Raw genomic sequence first — 24,002 nt, 5'->3', positions numbered from 1 at the left:
TTGTATTATCTATGGATTATATATAGTCTGACTATAATAAACATTGCTATTTGGCTTTTAGAAAATAGTATATTTTAGTTGAAAACTGCTTAGCTCTGTAAAAATTAGAATATAATTAATTATACTATATAACCACACTCAGAATAATTTAACTTTTTCTCTTTTTAACTCAGAAGTCACTTAGTGTACCTCACGTTTTTTCCCAGACATCATTTTTTGCTTAAAATGTGGAAGTGCTAATTAATAGAGTTCCAGTTATTTGAACACAATAACAGTAAATGTTAACGATTATTTAAAATGGAGCCTTTTCTTTTAGAGTATTTAAAATTACATGTGTATTTATGTATTTTATCTAATTATAAAGTATTATTGAATTATTATGATTTCAAGAATAATGGGGGAAAGACCGGGTCTCTATTACTCAATAAATACTTGTTTTGTGAAGCAGTCAAGAAAACCAAAAATATCTGTTCAGTTCAGTTCAGTCACTCAGTCATGTCTGACTCTGCAACCCCATGGACTGTAGCATGCCAAGCCTCCCTGTCCATCACCAGCTCCCAGAGTTTACTCAAACTCTTGTCCATTGAGTCAGTGATGCCATCTAACTATCTCATCCTCTGTCGTCCCTTTCTCCTCCCTCCTTCAGTCTTTCCTTGCATCAGGGTTTTTTCAAATCAGTCAGTTCTTCACATCAGGTGGCCAAAGTTTGAAGTTTCAGCTTCAGCATCAGTCCTTCCAATGAACATTCAGGATTGATTTCCTTTAGGATGGACTGGTTGGATCTCCTTGCTGTCCAAGGGACTCGAAAGAATGTTCTCCAGCACCACAGCTCAAAAGCATCAATTCTTTGGTGCTCAGCTTTCTTTACAGTCCAACTCTCACATCCATACTTGACTACTGGAAAAACCATAGCTTTGACTAGCTGCACCTTTGTTGGCAAAGTAATGTCTCTGCTTTGGAATATGCTGTCTAGGTTGGTCATAACTTTTCTTCTAAGGAGCAAGCATTTTTTAATTTTATGGCTGCAGTCACCATCTGCAGTGATTTTGGAGCCCCCCAAAATAAAGTCTGTCACTGTTTCCCCATCTGTTTGGAAGCACAGAAGAAGTTCATGGTTAATGTTTTCACCCAATAAGACTGAAATCTTATCACAGAGCAATACATTGCTATACATATTGCCTGGAATAATTTCCTTTTTTTAATTTATTTTTATTAGTTGGAGGCTAATTACTTTACAATATTGTAGTGTTTTTTGCCATACATTGACATGAATCAGCCATGGATTTACATGTGTTCCTCATCCCGATCCCCCCTCCCACCTCTCTCCCCATCCCATCCCTCTGGGTCTTCCCAGTGCACCAGCCCTGAGCACTTGTCTCATGCATCCAACCTGGGCTGGTGATCTGTTTCACACTTGATAGTATGCTTGTTTCAATGCTATTCTCTCAGAACATCCCACCCTCGCCTTCTCCCACAGAGTCCAAAAGTCTGTTCTGTACATCTGTGTCTCTTTTTCTGTTTTGCATATAGGGCTATCGTTACCATCTTTTTAAATTCCGTATATATGCGTTAGTATATTGTATTGGTCTTTATCTTTCTGGCTTACTTCACTCTGTATAATGGGCTAATTTGTATAACAAGTCCAAAAAACAAATATAAATATGACTTTCTATATGTTTCATTTTATAGCACAGAAAAGCGTTTTATAAGGACTCCAGTTGTAGAAAAGCAGATGTACTTTCCTCTTCAGCACTATCCAGTGAACAACATGGTAACAGGTAATTTAAAATAAAATTTACAGTCAACTCAAGTAGGGAAGAAACAAGGGAATACCTTGTACAAAGTATAACTCCCCTGTCATACACACTAATAGGAGACCTCATTCACACTTTAAATAAATTAATCTGCAGAACTGACCCAAAATAGGCCCTGTATTTCCTGTTTTAAAATGCTGGTCTATTGACAAGGTGGAAACACATTCCTGTTTACATAAGACGGTTCCAATTTGTGCCTGTTGTCCTGGCATCAACTTTTGCTCTTAAGTGTCCCGATTTGGAAGATTAATTGTATAAAATGTTAGTGTTAGTTACTCAGTCATGCTCAACTCTTTGCGGCCCTCTGGACTGTAGGCCCCTAGTTTCCTTTGTCCATGGCATTCTCCAGTCAAGAATACTGGAGTGGGCAGCCATTCCTTTCTCCAGGAGATCTTCCCGACACATGGATCAGGTCTCCTGCATAGTAGGCAGATTCTTACCATCTGAGCCACCAGGGAAGCCAGATTAATTGCTTGAACAACCCTAATTATGTGGTTTCCTTTGAGAATCTGATGAAATATATAGGTCCCTTCCTCTAAGCATACATGCATACAAACATAACACATAAACTTTACATATAATTTAAAGAGGCTCACATGTGCCCAGAAGCCCTTTCATGGGTCACCCAGATGTTGACAGACTCCATATTTAGGTTTTCTAGTGCCCAGCATAAAAAGAAGACAATTAATTGAGGCTGACATTGAGAGGGTGCAAACGAAGGAACTAGTTGAAAAGTGGCTGTTGAAATTTGAATAGTGCTAAGTAAGGCAAAGTAGGAAATATTATTTGAATAATTTGATGTGGGTAGTATTTAGTAGGGTCATTGTTAATTTTAAAAATAGAGGATTTAAAAAATTTGTTTTTAAAACACTACGACTAAAATGTGTAGACTTTTGATGTGTCATTATAAAATCATTTGTATATTTATCATTTTATCTTTTTTAGCAGTGTCATAATTACCTCTTGTAACTAGTTTACAAATTCCTAAATGTCTTCTATCATATTACTATTCCTCTAACTAAGTTTATCTATCCATTTGTTTTATTAGTTTTTTCCTTCTATTCATTTGAGTAATATAAATGGCCTTCAGAAAAGCAATTAAGAACATTGAATGTGTAGTTTGGGGCTAAGTGTTGGAGATACCAAAGAAAACTTCTATTCCGACTATGACAGTAGAAAAAGTCAGTTCTGGAACTCTTAGGAGCAGTCGTTGACGGCAAAGGACCGTGAACCAAGAAGAAGTGCAGCTCCCCTTTGCATAGCAAGTGTCTGAGCTCCAGGGCCCAGTATGCGAGGGCTTTAAATAACAGATGCTACAGTTCTACATACACACTCTGCAGTTGGGCGAGTCTGCAGATGGGGACCACAGATAGAGGCGGACACTGAGTCTCCAGGGCCAGCTCTACATTGTAAGTGGACTTCTGACTGCTGAAGGGGTTGGCATCCTTAACCCCCACATTATTTGGAGGGTCAACTGTACTTAAGTACTGTGATTGGGAGTAGCTGATTGCTGCCTAGATTTTTCCCTAGATCTAAATATTCAGATAAGATGTAGGTACCTTAAACCATGGATGGTTATGGTATAGTATTGGTATTGATTTTGCTTCAGGCAGCTCCATCACCACATACTAAATGTCTTTTGCTCATTTGGATTTACTGACTGTTTGATAACATAAAGACCAATAATAAATATTAAAATCAGCCATACAATAAAGACAAATGCTTAGATTTGGATAAGCAACAATGTTGTTCTATATCTCATTGCCATCTTACTGTTTAAAAAGACATGGCAGTGTTATATAAAACAAACTAAAAAAGAACTGTAGGGATGTCCCTGGTGGACCAGTGGTTAAGACTCAGTGCTTCCAATACAAGGGGCCTAGGTTTGATCCCTGGCTTACCAGGTGGCGCTAGTGGTAAAGAACCCACCTGCCAGTGCAGGAGATGTAAGAGACATGGATTTGATCCCTCAGTCAGGAAGATCTCCTGGAGGAGGAAATGGCAACCCACTCTAGCACTCTTGCCTAGAGAATCCCGTGGACAGAGGAGCCTGGAGGGTTACAGTCCATAGGGTCACAAAGAGTCAGACGCAATTTAGCACACAGGCAGAGAACTAGATCCCACGTGCCACCACTAAGATCCAGTGCAGCCAAATAAAATTATTAAAAACTGTAAAAATAATCATTAGTTATCTTTAAAGTATAATTTTAACCTGTGGTAATCTGGTATTGATTTTACTGGTAGAACTAAAGTAAAATCTTCTAATTTTTTAATTTGTGAAGTTGAATAATGATTTTTTTATTTCTAATACTGCATTAAATTTAAAAATAGTACTTTTTTGGAAGAAAGCTTTATTTTAAAAATAATTTAATTGTCTTTAATTTTGACATAAAGTGACAGCCTTTCCTTTGTTATCATGCCCATTTGCCTGTACAGGAAGAAATAACTTCTTGTTGAGAAAATCAGCTTGTGTTAATTGAAAATGTAGGGCAGTGGTAATCTAATTGAAAATGTAGGGCAGCAGTGTTCTAATTTAGGCAGCGGTATCAATATTTGTGACTATAACTTTACTGTCTCTTCCTCAAAATGGGTCGAGTTCAACTCAGTGAATGTTAAATCTCTTAAATCTAATGTTTGGTTTTAGAAAATACAAGTTGAAGCTATACCCTAGAACAGGGTTTCTCAGTCCTGGAACTGTCATATATGGCATTTTCAGTTCAGTTCAGTCACTCAGTCGTGTCTGACTCTTTGCAACCCCATGGACTGTAGCACGCCAGGCTTCCCTGTCCATCACCAACTCCTGGAGCCTACTCAAACTCGTGTCCATTGAGTCGGTGATGCCATCCAACCATCTCATCCTCTGTCGTCCTCTTCTCCTCCTGCCTTCAATCTTTCCCAGCATCAGGGTCTTTTCAAATCAGTCAGTTCTTTGCATCAGGTGGCCAAAGTATTGGAGTTTCAGCTTCAGCATCAGTCCTTCCAGTGAATATTCATGACTGATTTCCTTTAGGATGTACTGGTTGGATCTTCTTGCTGTCCAAGGGACTCTCAAGAGTCTTCTCCAACACCACAGTTCAAAAGCATCAATTCTTTGGCACTCAGCTTTCTTTATGGCCCAACTCTCACAACCATACATGACTACTGGAATAACCATAGCTTTGACTTTGACGGACCTTTGTTGGCACGTTAGGCCAGATAATTCTCTGTTGTAGAGAGCAACCCTGGCCGGTGCCCATTAGATGCCAGTAGCATCCCAGCCAGAAACCTGCCCCTCCCCACCACATGACCCCCATGTTGTGACAACCAGAAGTATATCCAGGTGGTACAAGTGTCCCATAAAATATCAAAGTTTTTTGGGTCTGTTTTTTATTTTTTGCTTTTGACTGGAATTAAGTTCTCTCCATCTGCTGTCACTGGTTATCACCATAATAAAAAATTCTGATTAACAGCTCCATATGTGGCTTCCCAGTGGCTCAGTGGCAGAGAAGCTGCCTGCAGTGCAGGAGATGCAGGAGACGCTGGTTCAGTGTCTGGGTGGGGAAGGTCCCCTGGGGGGGGGGGGGGGGCCCTGGCAACCCGCTCCAGTTCATGGTGGGAAAGCCTGTGGACAAAGGAGCCTGGAGGGCTGTGGTCCCACAGGGCCGGAGAATCAGACGTGACTGAAGCAACTGAGCACATACAGTTAATAAAAAGGAAAAGCATAACTAATAGTGATAAATATCTCGCAGGCAAAAAATTTCAAGCCCAGACCCCCTTGCATTAAAGTGTGAAGTCTTAACTCCTGAACCACCAGGGAAGTCCCCAAACCAAAAAGTTCTGATAATTAAAAGTTTGGGAACTTATAAGAGATACTTTATTAGTTATCTATTTAGTTCAATTCAGTTCGGTCGCTCAGTTGTGTTCAACTCTTTGTGACCCCATGGACTGCAGCATGCCAGGCCTGTCTATCACCAACTCCCAGAGTTTACTCAAACTCATGTCCATTGAGTCGGTGATGCCATCCAGCCATCTCATCCTCTGTCGTTCCCTTCTCCTCTCGCCTTCAACCTTTCCCAGCATCAGGGTCTTTTCAAATGAGTCAGCTCTTCTCATTAGGTGGCCAGAATATTGGAGTTTCAGCTTCAACATCAGTCCTTCCAATGAACACCCAGGCTTGATCTCCTTTAGGATGGACTGGTTGGATCTCCTTGCAGTCCAAGGGACTCTCAAGGGTCTTCTCCAACACCACAGTTCAAAAGCATCAATTCTTTAGTGCTCAGCTTTCTTTATAGTCCAACTCTCACATCCTTACATGACTACTGGAAGAACCATAGCCTTGACTAGACAGACCTTTGTTGACAAAGTAATGTGTCTGATTTTGAATATGCTGTCTAGGTTGGTCATAATTTTATTCCAAGGAGTAAGCATCTTTTTATTTCATGGCTGCAGTCACTGTCTGAAGTGATTTTGGAGCCCCCCCAAAATAAAATCTGCCACTATTTCCGGTTTCTCCATCTGTTGGTCATGAAGTGATGGCACTGAATGCCATGATCTTTATTTTCTGAATGTTGAGCTTTAAGCCAACTTTTTTCACTCTCCTCCTTCACTTTCACCAAGAGGATCTTTAGTTCTTCTTTGCTTTCTGCCATAAGGGTGGTGTCATCTGCATATCTGAGGTGATTGATATTTCTTCCAGCAATCTTGATTCCAGCTTGTGCTTCATCTAACCCAGTGTTTCTCATGATGTACTCTGCATATAAGTTAAATAAGCACGGTGCCAATATACAGCCTTGATGTACTCCTTTTCCTATTTGGAACCAGTTCCATGTCCAGTTCTAAGTATTGCTTCCTGACCTGCATATAGATTTCTCAAGAGGCAGGTCAGCTGGTCTGGTATGCCCATCTCTTTCAGAATTTTCCACAGTTTGTTATAGTCCGCATAGTCGAAGGCTTTGGCATAGTCAATAAAGCAGAAATAGATGTTTTTCTGGAACTCTCTTGCTTTTTCGATGATTCAGTGGATGTTGGCAATTTGATCTCTGGTTCCTCTGCTTTTTCTAAAACCAGCTTGAACATCTGGACGTTTACGGGTCACGTACTGTTGAAGCCTGGCTTGGAGAATTTTGAGCATTACTTCACTAGCGTCTGAGATGAGTGCAATTGTGTGGTAGTTTGAGCATTCTTTGGCATTGGCTTTCTTTGGGATTGGAATGAACACTGACCTTTTCCAGGCCTGTGGCCACTGCTGAATTTTCCAAATTTGCTGGCATATTGAGTGCAGCACTTTCACAGCATCATCTTTTAGGATTTGAAATAATTCAACTGGAATTCCATCACCTCCACTAGCTTTGTTCATAGCGATGCTTCCTATGGCCCACTTGACTTCACATCCCAGGATGTCTGGCTCTAGGTGACTGATCACACCATCGTGGTTATCTGTGTCATGAAGATCTTTTTTGTTCAGTTCTTCTGTGTATTCTTGCCACCTCTTCTTAATATCTTCTGCTTCTCTTAGGTCCATACCATTTCTGTCCTTTATTGAGCCCTTCTTTTCGTGAAATGTTCCCTTGGTACTCTTAATTTTCTTGAAGAGATTTCTAGTCTTTCCCATTCTACTGTTTTCCTCTATTTCTTTGCACTGATCACTGAGGAAGGCTTTCTTATCTCTCCTTGCTATTCTTTGGAACTCTGCATTCAGCTGGGTATATCTTTCCTTTTCTCCTTTGCCTTTCACTTCTCTTCTTTTCACAGCTATTTGTAAGGCCTCCTCAGAAAGTCATTTTGCTTTTTTGCATTTCTTTTTCTCGGTGATGGTCTTGCTCCCTGTCTCCTGTACAATGTCACGAACCTCCATCCATAGTTCATCAGGCACTCTGTCTATCAGATCTAGTCCCTTCAATCTATTTCTCACTTCCACTGTATAATCATAAGGGATTTGATTTAGTTCATACCTGAATGGTCTATTGGTTTTCCCTACTTTCTTCAATTTAAGTCTGAATTTGGCAATAAGGAGTTCATGATCTGAACCACAGTCAGCTCCTGGTCTTGTTTTTGCTGGCTGCATAGAGCTTCTCCATCTTTGGCTACAAAGAATATAATCAATCTGATATCAGTGTTGACCATCTGGTGATGTCCATGTGTAGCGTCTTCTCTTGTGTTGTTTGAAGAGGGTGTTTGCAGTGACCAGTGCATTCTCTTGGTGAAACTCTGTTAGCCTTTTCCCTGCTTCATTCTGTACTTCAAGGCCAAATTTGCCTGTTACTCCAGGTGTTTCTTGATTTCCTACTTTTGCATTCCAGTACCCTGTGATGGAAAGAACATCTTTTCTGGGTGTTTGTTCTACAGGGTCTTGTAGGTCTTCATAGAACCATTCAACTTCAGCTTCTTCAGCATTACTGCTCCGGGCATAGACTTGGATTACTGTGATATTCCAAGGTTTGCCTTGGAAATGAACAGAGATCATTCTGTCCTTTTTGAGATTGCATCCAAGTACTGCATTTCGCACTCTTGTTTACTATGATGGCTACTCCATTTCTTCTAAGGGATTCTTGCCCACAGTAGTAAATATAATGGTCATCTGAGTTAAATTTCATCCATTCCAGTCCATTTTATTTCGCTGATTCCTAAAATTCGACATTCACTGTTGCCATCTCGTGTTTGATCACTTTCAATTTGCCTTGATTCATGGACCTAACGTCCCAGGTTCCTATGCAATATTGCTCTTTATAGCATTGGACTTTGCTTCCATCACCAGTCACATCCACAACTGGGTGTTGTTTTTGCTTTGGCTCCATCTCTTCATTCTTCCTGGAGTTATTTCTCCACTCATCTCCAGTAGCATATTGGGCACCTACCGACCTGGGGAGTCCATCTTTCAGTGTCCTATCTTTTTGCCTTTTCATACTGTTCATGGGGTTCTCAAGGCAAGAATACTGAAGTGGTTTGCCATTCTCTTCTCCATTTATATATTGCTGTGTAACAAATTGCTTCAAAACTTAGCAGCTTAAGACAGTGAACACTTATTATTTCATAGTTTCTGAGGACCAGGAATCCAGGAGCATCTTAGTTGGATGGTGGTAGTTAGTTGCTAAGTTGTGTCCAACTCTTGCAACCCCATGGACTGTAGCCTGCCAGGCTCCTCTGTCCATGGGGTTTCCTGGGCAAGCATACTGGAGTGGGTTGCTGTTTCCTTCTCTAGGGTATCTTCCCGACCCAGGAATAGAACCCAGGTCTCTTGCATTGCAGGCAGATTCTTTACTGACTGAACTATGAGGGGAAGCTTAGTTGGATACTTATGTCTAATAATCTCTAGTAAGGTTGCAGTCAGTTTGTCAGCCAGTTTGCAGTCATTTCAGGGACAGGAAAATCTATTTCAAAGCTTATGCATATGGTTGTTGGCAGGCTTTGGGTTCTTGTTGGATTTTGGAAAAAGGCTTAGATCTCACCAAGTGGGCTTCCATAAGGGCTGTTCACAACATGGTAGCTTGCTTTCCTCAAAATGAGAAATGCAAGTGTGAGAAAGAGTGTGTCAAAGACAGAAGCCAGTGTCTTTTCTATATCCTATTCTCAGAAGGGACGTATCATTACTTCTGCCAAGTGCTGTCAAGTCATATAGAACAACCCAATTACAAACTGGGAGGAGTCTACACAAATTCATGAATACCAGATGATAGGGATCATTCAGGCCCATCTGAGGGGCTGGCTACCACAGATTCATATAGAATTGTCCAACAAGAATGCCTTTCCTAGGAACTCTCTTTTCTTCTTCCCAATTATTTTGGGTTACATTTTCTAAAACATGAGCTAGTTCCTACCTCCAGCAGTTGCTTTGGGAATGAATACCTGACTTGAGCTGGACCAATCACAGTTCTTTGGATTTCTAGACATGGAGTGCAGCAAGTCATGTCATTCTTATTCAAGTGACCATAGCTCTAAGATATAAAACGTGAGAGCTACTGGTGGCCATGTTTTCTACCCTGTAAAGAAAGTCAGCTTGTGTTGAGAAGAAAATTAAATTAATATGTATAGGAAAAAACTGGAGATCATTGAGATGGCTGTGAGAGCTAGTTATTTCTGAGGCTTAGCACCATGTATGCCTTCCTCATAGTTCGGTTGATACGGCAGTGTCTTTCCAGTAAACTCACCTTCAGCTATTTTATTTATTTATTTTTTTTAATTTTTGAAATTGATTTTTATTGGAGTATAGTCGTTTTACAGTGTTGTTTCAGTTTCTGCTGTATAGCAAAGTGAATCAGCTATGTGTAGATGTATAGCCCCACTTCTTTGGATTTCCTTCCATTTTGGTCACCACAGAACATTGAGTAGAGTTTTCTGTGCTATGCGGTAGGTTCTCATTAGTTTCCATTTAAGCTAGTTTAAATTGAGTGTCTGTCAATTTCAGCCTAAAGTCCTAACTACTTCAAAACTGCCACAATAATCCAGTTTTACATCATAAATGTCCTATCCCTCTTTAACTTGCAGGAATAATTTTATTAATATAGTAATTATTTTAAAAATTTCTATCCTCCCACATACCTTTAGAAACGTCACATAGTATGTATGTGCAGTTAATTAAATGTTAATATTTTAATGCACTAGTTTATTTTACATAGAAATCTAGCCATTAGGCAAGGACCATGAACAATATGGAGGATAGTAATAGTGCTTTAAGAGATTTTCTAAAGTAAATGGTTATGTTTAAAATATCTTTAAAGATTGTAATGAATTTTATGTTATTGGCCTCATAGTTAATTTATTAACTGAATTTATTATCTATTATTATAAACAATCAAACTGTATAGATATACTATTGATGGTGGTGGTCTAAATTCAGTCATCTCTGAGCTCTAGCAGAATTTTTTTTCATATGGTATTTACTTTTAAATTAGGTTTCAATATTAGTATAAACCACAAACATTTATATTACACATAAAACATTATCACTCAGATAAGCAACTGCTATCAAGGTAATATTACTCAAAATCATTGAGTCTGTAAGCTCTTTCCATTCAGGTTTTCTTTTTGATTCTCATATCTATTTCAGATTATTAATGACATCAGGATTACTCACACCTACAACCTTTGTTGACTAAGTTGTGATATCAGTTTTCTTCTTAATTTTTTATTAAATACTGTTATCTCAGTGTTAGCAATGCAGGAAGGTGTCACTTGCCCTACTAGGGAAGATGAGCTAGATTTTTGTGTTGTTAGTAGCTAGCTGGATAGAGAATTCTAAGCAGTTATACTCTAAACCAGACACACGTCCAAGTTATTTTGGTCTAGGTACTTTTAAGTTCCAGCCCTAACCTGTACATCACACTCTCTGTAGTCAAAGTGGCTAATGAAGTATCTGGTGTTTTAAAAAGAGTATAACGCTAAGGGTAGTGGTGAAGAGGGGAGGAAGGTGTTCCCCGATAGTTACCACGTTTTATGGAGAATATTCTCATTGGTATTTCTTCTTTTTACTTCTTTTCTAAAAACATTCTTTGGAAATCTTAGCTCTAATAAATCAAAGACCTTGAAAAGGAGATAGTATGATAGAATTTCCAATATATATATTCTATTCTGTAGGTTATATATCAATTGATGCCATGAAGAAATTTCTTGGGGAGCTACATGACTTCATTCCTGGAAGTTCAGGTTATTTGGCATACCATGTTCAAAATGAAATTAACATGTCTGCTATAAAAAACAAACTAAAGAATAAGTATTAAGTTAAATATTGTCCTTCTATCTGGGCATTTATTTTCTGTAAAATATTACCAAAGATGTGCATATTTTTAAATTCTCCTCTTTGGGACAGGAGGTTGGGGGAATGGGGAAGAATTCTTTCTTCCTCAAAATGTACTTTAGGAAATTCAGAATCATTTTGGCTCTCTGTTTTGACATTTGGGATGGCCTTTTCCCCCAGCTTGTAAGGTTATGTCCACCAATTCTGAGTGCACAGTTGTTATGGAGTAATTGTCGATGAAACATACTTCATGAATTCTCAATCTCTCTCTCTCTGTCAGATATTCTTTTTACTTTAATGTTCTATTAGCTATATATATATATTTCTAGGTTTAATGCTGTAAATGCTAAGTTTTATGATTCTGGTCATCTTATTTTGATTAAAATCTCAGAATGTGATAGTTGAATTACTGTTTCTGGCTTGAAAAAACATGTTAAGAAGTAAATAATTCACACTTCATTATATGGACAGTTTCTGATAATCAGTGTATCAGAAGTGATTTAATGTAAACAAATGTTACGTCTTCTGAAATGAACCCACAAGATACCCTAGAATCACAGTGCTAGAAAGGACCTTAGATAATACTGGGTCTAACTTGTTTGTTTTTAATGAGGAAATGAAGGCCTTGACAAAGTGTCTTGCTTAGAGTGACTAACTGGAGGCTAAACTGGGACTGGAACACGGTCCTCTTGATTTTTCAGGCCAGTCCTTCCCCACTCTCCCTCATGGTATGTGATATAGTCTATATCAGATATAATAGCAAATCTGCAAAGGGGACTCAGAAACAAGTCAAGCATGCTTGCCTTATCTTCTGAATAAGCTGAAATAGTGTTGAGATTTAATGGTTTCTAGTGCTTTAGTGATTTCAAGAAGGCAACTTCTTTCCTTTTTAAAAAAATTTTTGGCCATGCTACATAGCATGCAAGATCTTAGTTCCCCCACCAGGCATCAAACCCTCGTCCCCTGGAGTGTAAGTGCTGAATTTTAATCACTGGACAACCATGAAAATCCCAGGCAACTTATATTTATTTATATGATCATGCTATGTGGAATCTGGTGGGTTGGTTACATTTTAAAAATTTACTTTCAATAAGAAAACCCCAGTACTTTCTTCTAGGAAGTGCATACCAGTTGTAGAATTATCTAAAGAAAGTGAACTTTTTTTTTTTTTTTTTTTTTTTTAGTGTTTGGGTTATTTGTGTATATATATGGGCACCAGTTTTTCATTTATGAAAAACTCAATAATATGAAATTTTTAGACTAATCTCAGCATTAGCTGAGAAAGTTCTATTTTTCCCATATGATAATTTTTCCTTATGTCTTCATATGTGTAGTTAAGTTCTTTCCTGTGGGTAAATTCTTCTGAACACCTAAAATATATTAATTATCCTTTTCCTGAAATGTATTAAATATTATCTCTCCTGAATACTCAGTCACATTCAGTCAGTCATGTTTCTTATATAAACACTGAGCCTATCTGTGCACACGGAGTTAATTATTAATAGGGTTAAGTAACTTTACACCAAGTCATGTGCATTGGGACTTCTTGGAATTGTTTGGGTATTTTCTGATATATGTAGTATGCACATATTTACTTGGTAAATCAAAAACTACAACAAAAGTGATTCCTAGACAAAAGTGATCATATCTTTAAGTATATATAGAAAAGGTCAGATGTAACTATATATCCTTGAAATAGAACCAGAAGCAATAAAATCAGTTAATAATATAAGCCTTTTGGGAATTAGAAGCATGTGAACAAATAAAATAGGCGAAGATAAACTTTTGTTAAAAGTCTGTTGTTTTCTGTTGGTGGGATTGCAAACTAGTACGACCACTATCAAGAACAGTGTGGAGATTCCTTAAAAAACTGGAAATAGAACTGCCATACGACCCAGCAGTCCCACTGCTGGGCACAAACACTGAGGAAACCAGAATCGAAAGAGACATGTGTACCCCAGTGTTCATTGCAGCACTGTTTACAATAGCCAGGACATGGAAGCAACCTAGATGTCCATCAGCAGATGAATGGATAAGGAAGTTGTGGTACATATACACAAAGGAATATATTACTCAGTTATAAAAAAGAATGCATTTGAGTCAGTTTTAATGAGGTGGCTGAAACTGGAGCCTATTCTATAGAGTGAAGTAAGTCAGAAAGAGAAACATCAATACAGTATAGTAATGCATATATATGGAATTTAGAAAGACAGTAACAACGACCTTATATGCAAGACAGCAAAAGAGACACAGATGTAAAGAACGGACTTTTGGACTATGTGGGAGAAGGCGAGGGTGGGATGATTTGAGAGAATAGCATTGAAACATGTATATTACCATATGTAAAATCGATGACCAGCGCAAGTTCAATGCATGAAGCCTGCAGGGTGCTCAAAGCCGGTGCTCTGGACAACCCAGAGGGGTGGGATGGGGGATTCAGGATGGGGGGACACATGTACACCCATGGCTGATTCACATTGATGTATGGCAAAAACCACCACAATATTGTAATAAACCTCCAATTAAAATAAATAAATAAATTAAAAAATCTATTGTCTTAATGGGAAGTGAAGGCAGAATGATTTTTTTATTGCTCATTCAAACTGTTTTTTTTTTTTCTTTTTGCCTTCATGTATCTAATAGATTGCCTCTGGTTCCCATTTTATTAAAAACACTCCCCCACATTAGAACTTTTGGTTATTCCTCGACCCTTTTGCAAACATGTCTCCTCTGATGCTTTTCACTATTAGGCACAGTCATTCCTCACATCGTTTATTTAATGTATAGTTCTTAGTTCATCTTATTTCATTGTTCATGATCAGATTATTTTTCTTTTTAGCTTTTGGTAGGGTTTTGTGTCATTAGATAAGTTATGAGTTATTGGCAGAATCTGCTATTTACTTCTGAATGTCTCTTTGTTTCCCTTTCTTCCATGATGACAGAACTCCTAATTTCTGTCCAGGCACATGCTACCTAGAATAAAGACCATATTCTCAGTTTCACTTGAAATTAAGCATAGCTAGGTTACCAATGGATGCATAGTAGAAATGGCATGTGGGAACCTTGCTTTAAGATACCTGGCATGTTCCCTTTGTTTCCATTCCTTCCAATCATTTTTCCTGCGTCTTTCATCCTGTTGCTTGGAATGGGGATGTGATAACTACTGTTTGAACCATAAAAGCATACTCAGACTGGCAAAGCATTAGACTAAAAGGAGCCTGGGGTCCTGAGGACACTGTGGAGATATCTGCCACCCCAGCCCTGGGTTGCCTACCTCTAGACTTTCATGTGACCGAGAAAATGTCTTCTTTGTTTAAGGCACTTTATTTTTGTGTCTCTTTCTGCCAGACTAACCATAAATGAGGCATAAGAACAGGCTACTGACCTTGTTTTATGGGAGATAATTGTGTGGAAGATAACTAGTTCTTTACATCTGTAAAGTGTTAATCTTGAAGTTATAAAGGTGACCTTAGTAACATAGCATGTCTTTTACATTTATAGCAGCTTTACTTAAAAAAAAAAAGGTTCTTTCAAATGGAATGTTTAGTTACACTATTACTCAGCAGTGTGGAAAACCTGAAAATAAACTCAGTGTTTAATAATTAAGTAATAGAATGTACCTTAAAATCATATTTCATTGATTTAATGGAATAGCCATTTTTTCTCTTTAACATCTTTATTAAGATACAATCACATACCACACAATTCACCCATTTAATGGGTACAACTTAATGGTCTTTAGTGTAGTGACCGAGCTGTGCAACCATTACCACAGTCTGATTTAGAGCTTTTTCATCGCCCTAGAAAGAAACCCCTTGCCTATTAGGTCAACAGCCATGCTGCTCTTCCACACCTACACCCTTGACTGAAGGCAGCCACTAGGTCTACCTTCCGTCTTTATAGATTTGCCCACTCTGGACATTTTTTGTAAGTAGAATCATGGAACACATGCTCTTCTGTGACAGATGTCTTTCACTTAGCATGATGTGGAGTTTACTCATGTTACACCTTGAGCTATCAGTACTTTATTTATTTATTTTTTATCACAAAGTAGTATTCTATTGTATGGACATTTAAGTAGAAAAAGATAGCTATTTTGCTTTGCCAGGCAAAGGGAGACACATTGGGCTTCTGCCTCAAAAAACTGTGTCTTCAGGAAATTGTATAGTCTTAAATACATACTTTAGACAAGAACAGGGGCTAAAAATCAATAATCTAATAAACATCCATATCAGGAAACTAGAAAAGAAAAATCACCAGCAACTCCCAAGGAAAATAGAAGGAAGAAAAAATATAGATAAGAGGGGAAATTAATGAAATAAGAAACAAATCTATAATAGGAAGGGACAACAAATCAAGAAAATGTTTACTTTGAAAAGACTAATTAAATTGATACATTTCTAGCAAGACTAGTTAAAAGAGAAAGAAGCACATAAAACCAGTATCAGAAATGAAGCCGAATTTAAAAATTATGAGAGAAATTTGACCAAATTTATGCCAATAAGTTCAAATATTTAAATGAGCTATCTAAATTCCTAGGAAATCTGTTTTACCAAATCTGACATGCAAAAAATAGGAAATATCATTAGTCCTACAACTATAAAAATTATGAATTTACAAGATAAAAAGCTTCCTATAGCCCCATGAGTTACTAGTGTTGTGATCTTGGAAAGCTATGTACCTATTTCCCCATCTCAGAAATGAAGGTAATAACATAATGTTAGGGCTTCCTTGGTGGCTCAGTGGTAAAGAATCCACCTGTCAATGCAGAAGACATAGATTCCATCTCTGATCCAGGAAGACCCCACATGCCTTGGAGCAGCGAAGCTTGTGTGCCATGACTATGGATCCTGTGCCCTACAGCCTGGGAACCACAGCTACTGAGCCCACATGCTAGAGTCTGCAGCCTGTGTTCCGCAACAAGAGAAACCAGCACAATGAGAAGCCTGAGCACCGCAGCTGCAGAACAGCTCCTACTTGCTGCAACTAGAGGAAAGCCCTCGCAGCAATGAAGACCCAGCGCAGCCAAAAATTAAATAATTAAATTTTAAAAGGTAGCGTCATGTCATAGGTAGTACTTTGAGGATTAAATTCTGATAGAAGTACTTTGCACATGGTCTGGTAGTTGACACATGCTCAGTGTATGCTGGCCGTTGAGTCTCCTTTACGGTCTGTGTGTGTACCACTAAATGCAAAAATGTGTCCTGTGGGCACCCTGCTGTGTCTGTTCTGAAAGGTAAAAGGGCCTGGTTTCTCTTTTTTCTGAAGTAAAAGTGCTCAAGGGCAATAGATGCATCTTAAATTTTAAAATAAATCTTTTTCAATTCTGGCTTCCTCCAGAATTATATGGGCTTCCCTTGTGGCTTCCCTCCCTGGTGGCTCAGCTGGTAAAGAATCTGCCTGCAATGCCAGAGACCTGGGTTCGATTCCTGGGTTGGGAAGATCCCCTGGAGAAGGGGAAGGCTACCCACTCCAGTATTCTGGCCTGGAGAATTCCATGGACTCTCTAGTCCATGGGATTGCAAAGAGTCGAACATGACTGAGTGACTTTCACTTTCAGGGTATATGCCTGGGACTGCTGGGTCCCAGTGGTGGGACTGCTGGGTCATATGGTAGTTTTATTCCTAGTTCTCTCTCTCTCTCTCTCTTTTTTAAAGGAATCTTCATACTGTTCTCTATTATTTGATAAAAATGAAAATATAGGCATGGGTAAATGTAACTAGGAGAAAGGAGAGAGCTCGAGTGGACTCACAGGGTATCATTGCACTCGCAGTGAGGAAGACTAGAAGGATGTCTGTTTCCTAAATTGGTGTGGCATCTGCTTCTTGCCCTTTAAGCCACGGCGACTGACCCACACTCATTTCATGCTCCAGGTAACTTGGGCTTCTTTTTTCCTGGGTCAGCTTCTCTTGCTCTGGTCTTCTTTTTGCCAGATGTGAGTCCTGGCTCCTCACTCCTGTTCTGATTCTGCATCTGGATCTGCTGTTTGTAATTAGATTGCCCCGAGGTCTGAAGAGTCTTTAGAATGTAGAATGCATATAACTTGACATTCAAAGAAGTCATAACTCTGCAGATTAGGCAAAGAAATCTAATGTCTTCTTGGTGGATATAGCCTCATCCTTTCCCTTGTTGAGTGGATCACCCCTGGCTGTTGCCACAGCCCTCTTAGCTGACAACTGGTCTGGTTCAGCCACTGCCCCACCATGAGTGGGGAACTGGCCCCTCTGAGGGTCAGATGCTGGAACCAGCCTTTCTGTAGGGTGAGACAGTAAACATGGATTGGCTCTGTAGAAGGATGTGAGTGGAAGCCTTGATGTTCTGGGATTTTCTCCATTACAGTGATTTCCCAACTCCCTTGTAAGTTTACTCAACCTCAGCAGAGATGTATCCTCAATGTGGGAGCAGATGCACACAGGAGCCATCTGACATGAAGGTGTAGCTTGACGTGCTGGACAGGGCAACAAGGGTTTCTGTGATAGACCCAGATTTTATAGTTTTAGCTGCAGATTTCATCCTGATTATCAGTGTCTGTAGAGACCTTCCCTAGTTCTTTGCCTCTGTTTTGTGGATATTCTTATCATTCTGTCTTCTCATCTGCACCTTAACCTCCTTCAGTTGGATCCAGTTCACTGGGCATCTTTGAGTCTCTTCCCTGTTCCAGGCACTGTGTGGGGCTGAGTGACGTCTTGTAGTAGCTGGTGGGTGGCCGAGTGTGTCTGGTGGGTAGTTCCTTTCTTCCTTCTCTAAAGCCGGCCAAGCACTGGGTGTGAGAGAGCTCTATGTTCCACAGAGTCAGGATATGATGGGGATGGTGATTCCAGACCTCATTCTGGGAGAATTTGGGATGATACACTTCCATTCTGTGTGGTACCTGTGGCTGGGTAGGGACACGGAGAAGGAGGAATGGCCGCAGGATGGGAGGGGGGACAGAGTGGCTGTCCCAGTTTACAAATACCTTACAGTTTCTTACTGTGTGCAAAGCTCTCCCACATGTATTCCAGTACTTTATCACTCCCTGTGAAATGATATCCCTGGTCCCTTTTTACAGAGGAGGAAACTAAGGATTTAAAAGGGCTACAAGACAGTTCACAACCTCATAGTTAAACTGCACCTTCTACTTTTGGTAACCCTTCCTCATGCTGCTCCAGCCACAGTGGCCTCCTAGCTGTCTCCCAAACAAGCCCAGCGTTCTCCTGCTTTAGTGCCTTTGTTTTTGCTATTCTTTCTGCCCAGAAAGCTCTTCCCCCATTTATCTACCACATATATACAAATGCCCTCTGCTCCAGGACACTTGATCCCCCTTCCCATTTTTACTTTATCCACAACAATTTCTACCCTCTAACATATTCACTTGTTAATTTTATTTATTGTCTGTCTCCTTCAGATAGTTTGTAAACACCACGAAAGCTGGGATTTTTGTCTTTTATTAACTGTTGTGTCCCTAATGCTTTGCCCTACTCTTGGCATGGAAGAGGTCCTCAGTAAAGAGTTGTTGAATGAATGAATGAAGGTAAAGATCCAAGGGCCAAACCCAGTCCAGCTGACTTCAAGTCCTGCCTTCTATTGACATTACATGAGGCCACTGGATTCTGAAATGATATACAGATTGATGCAGATGTGTGTTGGCATGACTGGTGGAGATGGCAACTTACCATCCTGGAACGCCTTCAAATAGGTCAATTTCTTTTGGCTCTAATACTTTAGAATGTAGAATGCATATAACTTGACATTCAGAATTGCCATAGCTCTGAAGATTAGGCAAAGACATCTAATGTCTTCTTGGTGGGCATAGCCTCATGCCAACGTGCAATCTATACAACTGTATAAAGAGGTTTTATCCCAGTCCCAACTGAGAAAACACAGCCACATGCTGAAGTGGGTCTCAGGGCCTGTTGGCTGCTGAGTTGCGGGGGAGCGAGTCACTTTGGTTCTCTTTGCACAGTGCTCATTGTGGTCCTCAGAGCTGCCAGCCATGTTTGGTGGGCGAGAAAGAGAGAAAGGAGTGTGTTATAGAAAAGAGGAACATTTCACTGTGTCTCCTGCCTCAGAAATACAGGGATCAAGGAACCTGTGGAGCAACATGGGAGCATAGGGGTTTGTGTGCTCTGAGAGGCTCTTGTGAGAGACCATGACTCCCTGCTCCAAAGGAAGTTAGGGAACTAGATTTCTGAGTCAGAACAGTGGATGCCAGGGAGCTGATGGTGTACTAATCTCATTATGAATCTGAGAACTCAAGGGTGAGTGTACAAAAGGTCATGGTGTGACTTTGGACCTTGGTGGGGGCCCTGGGAGTTTGGCCCTTTTAAATCCTTTGGGCCAAGGTATTTGCACTGGGGGAGTGAGTGACTCCTTTGTTCTCTGGCTGCCTCCTTTAATGAAGTCTTTTTTCCTCAAGTGAAACTGACTGACTGGAAACAAGTTTCTAAAACACTGGGCACAGGATCCACCATGTTACCTGGCCTGCAGAGGGCAAGTTTTATCCAGAGTTGCATGTTCAAGAGAAGGTCAGCCCAGGAGAAGGGAACAGTTTGTGTTCAATAGCCCAAGGTCACTGTGTCACAGACTCCTCAGAGCTGGACCCGAGATGGGCTTAGATCTGCTAAGACCTTTCCCGCCTAGAAAGTCCTCAGAACTGTAACCGCCTCATGGTGGCACATGAACAAAGAGGCAGGAAAAGGAGAGGAACCAAGGGTTCTTGAGATTCTGCAAGTACCCTCTCAGTTACTTTATTATTTCTTAAAAATATATCTATTTATTTATTTGGATCTGAAGAGTCTTAGTACGCGGGATCCTCAATCTTCATTTTAGCATGTGGGATCTAGTTCTCTGACCAGGGATGGAACCCAGGCCCCCTGCATTGGGAGCACAGAGTCTTAACCACTGGACCACCAGGGAAGTCCTCCCTCTCAGTTACTTAAAACAGTAATTTCTTCTCAGTTGTCCAAAACCTTACCAAGTGTGTTTTCTCTGTTTCTACTGATGAAGGAACTAGACCCAGACCAGTAGACTCAGCTATGAAAGTTACAGAGCTCATCAGGGGTAGAATTAGATTGCAAACTTGAAGCTGACTTTCTTCTGGGATACACATGGCCACCTCCTGCCGAGGCTAAGTTAGAACCAGATACACATCCACTTGAAACTTTCTGAAACTGGGCCTGGGCTCCAAGATCCACATAGCTCAGTCCTGTGGTTGAGATTTCCTTGAGAGACTGAATATACAAACAGATAATACCCAGACCATGTGTGAAAAATAGAACTCCGGCTGACAATCTGCAGAAAGCAACCCAGGAAACTAACTTACTATCTGCAACTCAGACTTGTAGGAAGTAAGCCCTCTGTCTCCTGCAGCCAGTCTAGGAAGCCAAAACCCCTGTGACCAATGACCCAAACAGCCAAGACTTGATTCATAACTGACCACTTCCCTCATCCCCCACCCCTTACTTCCAACCTAGGGCCAACTGGAGACAGTCAAATATACACCCCTACCCAGCCAGTGTCCCTTGTCCACCTCTCTCACCTACAGCTGTCCTAGGTTGGCAGCCTCTAGCCAGGGCATACATGAAGCCTTCCTCTTTTTCCACAGTGAAACTTTCCTGCTCCTCTACCTGCTTTTGCGTCCCTGCCAAATACAAGTGATGGTGGCTAACTCTCTTGCTATAGTTAGCCTTGAATAAAAAAAAAATGAAAATGTTTTAATTCACAAAAAAAGATGTCCATCAACAGATGAATGAATAGAGAATATGTGGTACATATATATGATGTGATACTACTCATTCCTAAAAAAGAATGAAATAATGCCACTTGTTGCAACATGAATGGAACTAGAGATGATCATACTAAGTGAAGTAAACCAGAAAGAGGAAGACAAATACCATATGACATCTTCATATGTGGAATCTAAAATATAACATAAACAGACTCACAGACATAGAGAACTGACTTGTGGTTGCCAAAGTGGGTGGGCAAGGGATATAGTGGGAGTTTGGTGCTAGCAGATGCAAACTAGTATATACAGAATGGAGAACAACAAGGTCCTACTGAATAGCACAGGAAAACATCAATATATTAAACATACTGTGATAAACCATAATGGAAAAGATATATATATAAAAGAATGTTTATATATGTATAACTGAATCACTTTGCTGTACAGAAGAAATTAGCACAACATTGTAAATCAACTATGTTTCAATAAAAAATTAATTTAAAAAACCCTTTGCTTGTTCACATTTGAATGGCCTTCATTTATCCTTGCTCTTAAGTAATTTCCTGCAAGGAGGTTGCCTAACTCTTCAGACTACACTAATATAGTAGTTTCCTTTGATATGAATCTTTTTGGTGTTTGTGTGTCTTATATCCATAATGAAGCATTAGGCTTTTTGACAGAAGGTACACTGATATTTTCTCTAATGTCTTCTCAAAGAGCAGCACAATCCTATCTACTTAGTTAAGTTGCTCAGTCGTGTCTGACTCTCTGCGATTCCATGAACTGTAGCCCACCAGGCTCCTCTGTCCATGGGATTCTCCAGGCAAGAATACTGGAGTGGGTTGCCATTTCTTTCTCCAGGGGCTGTTCCTGACCGAGGGATTGAACCCAGGTCTCCTGCATTGCAGGCAGACGCTTTAACCTCTGAGCCACCCTACTTAGTCAACACTAATTAATATGTAGTTGATGAGTTTATTTTACTTCCATATTTCCATTTCTGTGGCACAGGCAAGCTAGATGTTCACAATTCTTTTTGCTTTTTGGGGGAGCATACAAGAAAATGGTATTTCTCAGGTTCCATGAGGTTAGGCTGGGAATATTGGATTGAATTCTGGTCAATGAGAACATGAGCAAAGGGCTTCCTTTACTTTTTCTCCCCTCCTTGTGACTAGAAGCAAAGAACTCCAAGATGGTAGAGTTGGAAGGTGGAAGCTCCAGAGATGCTCAGAGTAAATCATCAGGGGACTATTGCCTGACCTGCCTCCAGTGGTGAAATGAACAAGAGATGGACCTGAGGTGAACCTCTGAGATATTGTCTCCCCTCACCAAAGTGTTCATGGAACCTTGATTAATAGTACAGTCTCCTTGTTTCATAGATCACTGGGGAGGTCTGTCTACTGTGCCCTGTACCCTCTACTAAAACTTTTACCAACATAAGCAATTTAATGATATTTTCGCCATTGCAAAATGTGTAATTGGTATGATCACTTCAAATACACACGCCCAGGGTCCGTTTCACAGGCACACAGGCTATGCGGTTGCATGGGGCCAGTGTGCTTAGAAGGGTCCCACATTTAATTCTAAGCTCTGATATTGCTGTCTTAAAATTCTTAAGTTTTGAACAAAGGGCCCCATATTTTCATTTTGCACTGGTCCTTGCAAATGATGTAGCCAGTTCTGATTGGGTGAACTGAGAAGCGATTAGAAGTCAGATCAGCTGTGGTAAAGGTAGGGTAGATTGTTCTTTCAATCATGACAAGACTCAATATTTAAATCCCAGAATTTGGGATTTCCCTGGTGATCCAGTGGTTAAGAATCTGCCTTCCAACTCAGGGGACAGAGGTTTGATTCCTGGTCAGGGAACTAAGCATTTCACATGCAGTGGGTCAGAGCAGCCCAAGAGCAGCAACTCCTGAGCCTGTGGGCTCTAGAGCCTGTGTGCCCCAGCTAGAGAAGACCATGTGCTGCAGTGAAGGCCCAGCACAGCCAAAAGTAGAAGAAAAAACTAAAAAAAATCCTAGAACTTAATGAATTTGAGAATAACACTTTCATGTTAAAATTTTTCCAAGGAGCTTCCCTGGTGGTTCAGTGGTTAAGACTCCAAGCTCCCAATGCAGGGGGCCCAGGTTCGATCCCTGGTCAGGGAACTAGATTCCATGTGCTACAACTAAAGATCCTGTGTGCTGCAACTAGGACCTGGAACAGCCAAAAAAAAAAAAAAAAAAAAAATAGATAAATAAAAATAAATATTAAAAAATAAAACTTTCCCATAGCCCTCCATTATGTAAAATTCATGCTAAGATCAGAAAATCATGACCCAGAAGAAACTAAGGAAGTCCTGATTTTTGTTCTCCACAAGGCTGGTGCTGTGGGGAAACATCTCTTCTGGAACATCCATGAGTGTGGGAAAAACTGGCATATATCTTGTAGGTCAATACATTTTCTAAATTTACTTTTCATGTTAATATATACATATGGATGTCTTGGGCTTCCCAGGTAGTGCTAATGGTAAAGAACCCACCTGCCAATGCAGGAGATGTAAAAGATACAGGTTCAATCCCTGGGTCGGGAAGATTCCCTGTAGGAGGGCACGGCAACCCACTCCAGTATTCTTGCCTGGAGAATCCCATGGACAGAGGAGCCTGGTGGGCCATGGTCCATAGGGTTGCACAGAGTCAGACATGACTGAAGCAACTTAGCATGAACACATGGATATCTTAAATCTGACTAAAGTGAAATAAGGTATAAAAATATGAACATGGTATCAGTTCAG

At 40.1% G+C, this 24,002-nt stretch overlaps 1 protein-coding gene and 1 non-coding gene across 2 annotated transcripts in view; both read left to right on the top strand.

The window, feature by feature from the left end:
• Nucleotides 1-11,506, top strand: part of TERB2 (telomere repeat binding bouquet formation protein 2) — a 38,218-nt gene extending 26,712 nt beyond the window's left edge. The window contains exons 6-7 of the mRNA XM_061158335.1: nt 1,690-1,778; nt 11,364-11,506. Coding sequence (XP_061014318.1) covers nt 1,690-1,778; nt 11,364-11,506 — 232 coding nt within the window. The remainder of the gene's footprint in view (nt 1-1,689; nt 1,779-11,363) is intronic.
• Nucleotides 11,507-23,303: 11,797 nt separating this feature from the next.
• Nucleotides 23,304-23,376, top strand: TRNAW-CCA (transfer RNA tryptophan (anticodon CCA)). Its single transcript has one exon. It is a non-coding gene; the product is annotated as a tRNA-Trp (tRNA).
• Nucleotides 23,377-24,002: the final 626 nt, after the last annotated feature.

The sequence above is a fragment of the Dama dama genome, chromosome 12 (genome assembly GCF_033118175.1).
Source record: "Dama dama isolate Ldn47 chromosome 12, ASM3311817v1, whole genome shotgun sequence".
Classification (NCBI taxonomy): Eukaryota; Metazoa; Chordata; class Mammalia; order Artiodactyla; family Cervidae; genus Dama; species Dama dama.
Note: the sequence above shows the minus strand (reverse complement) of the source record. Positions and strands in the feature narration are given on the sequence as shown.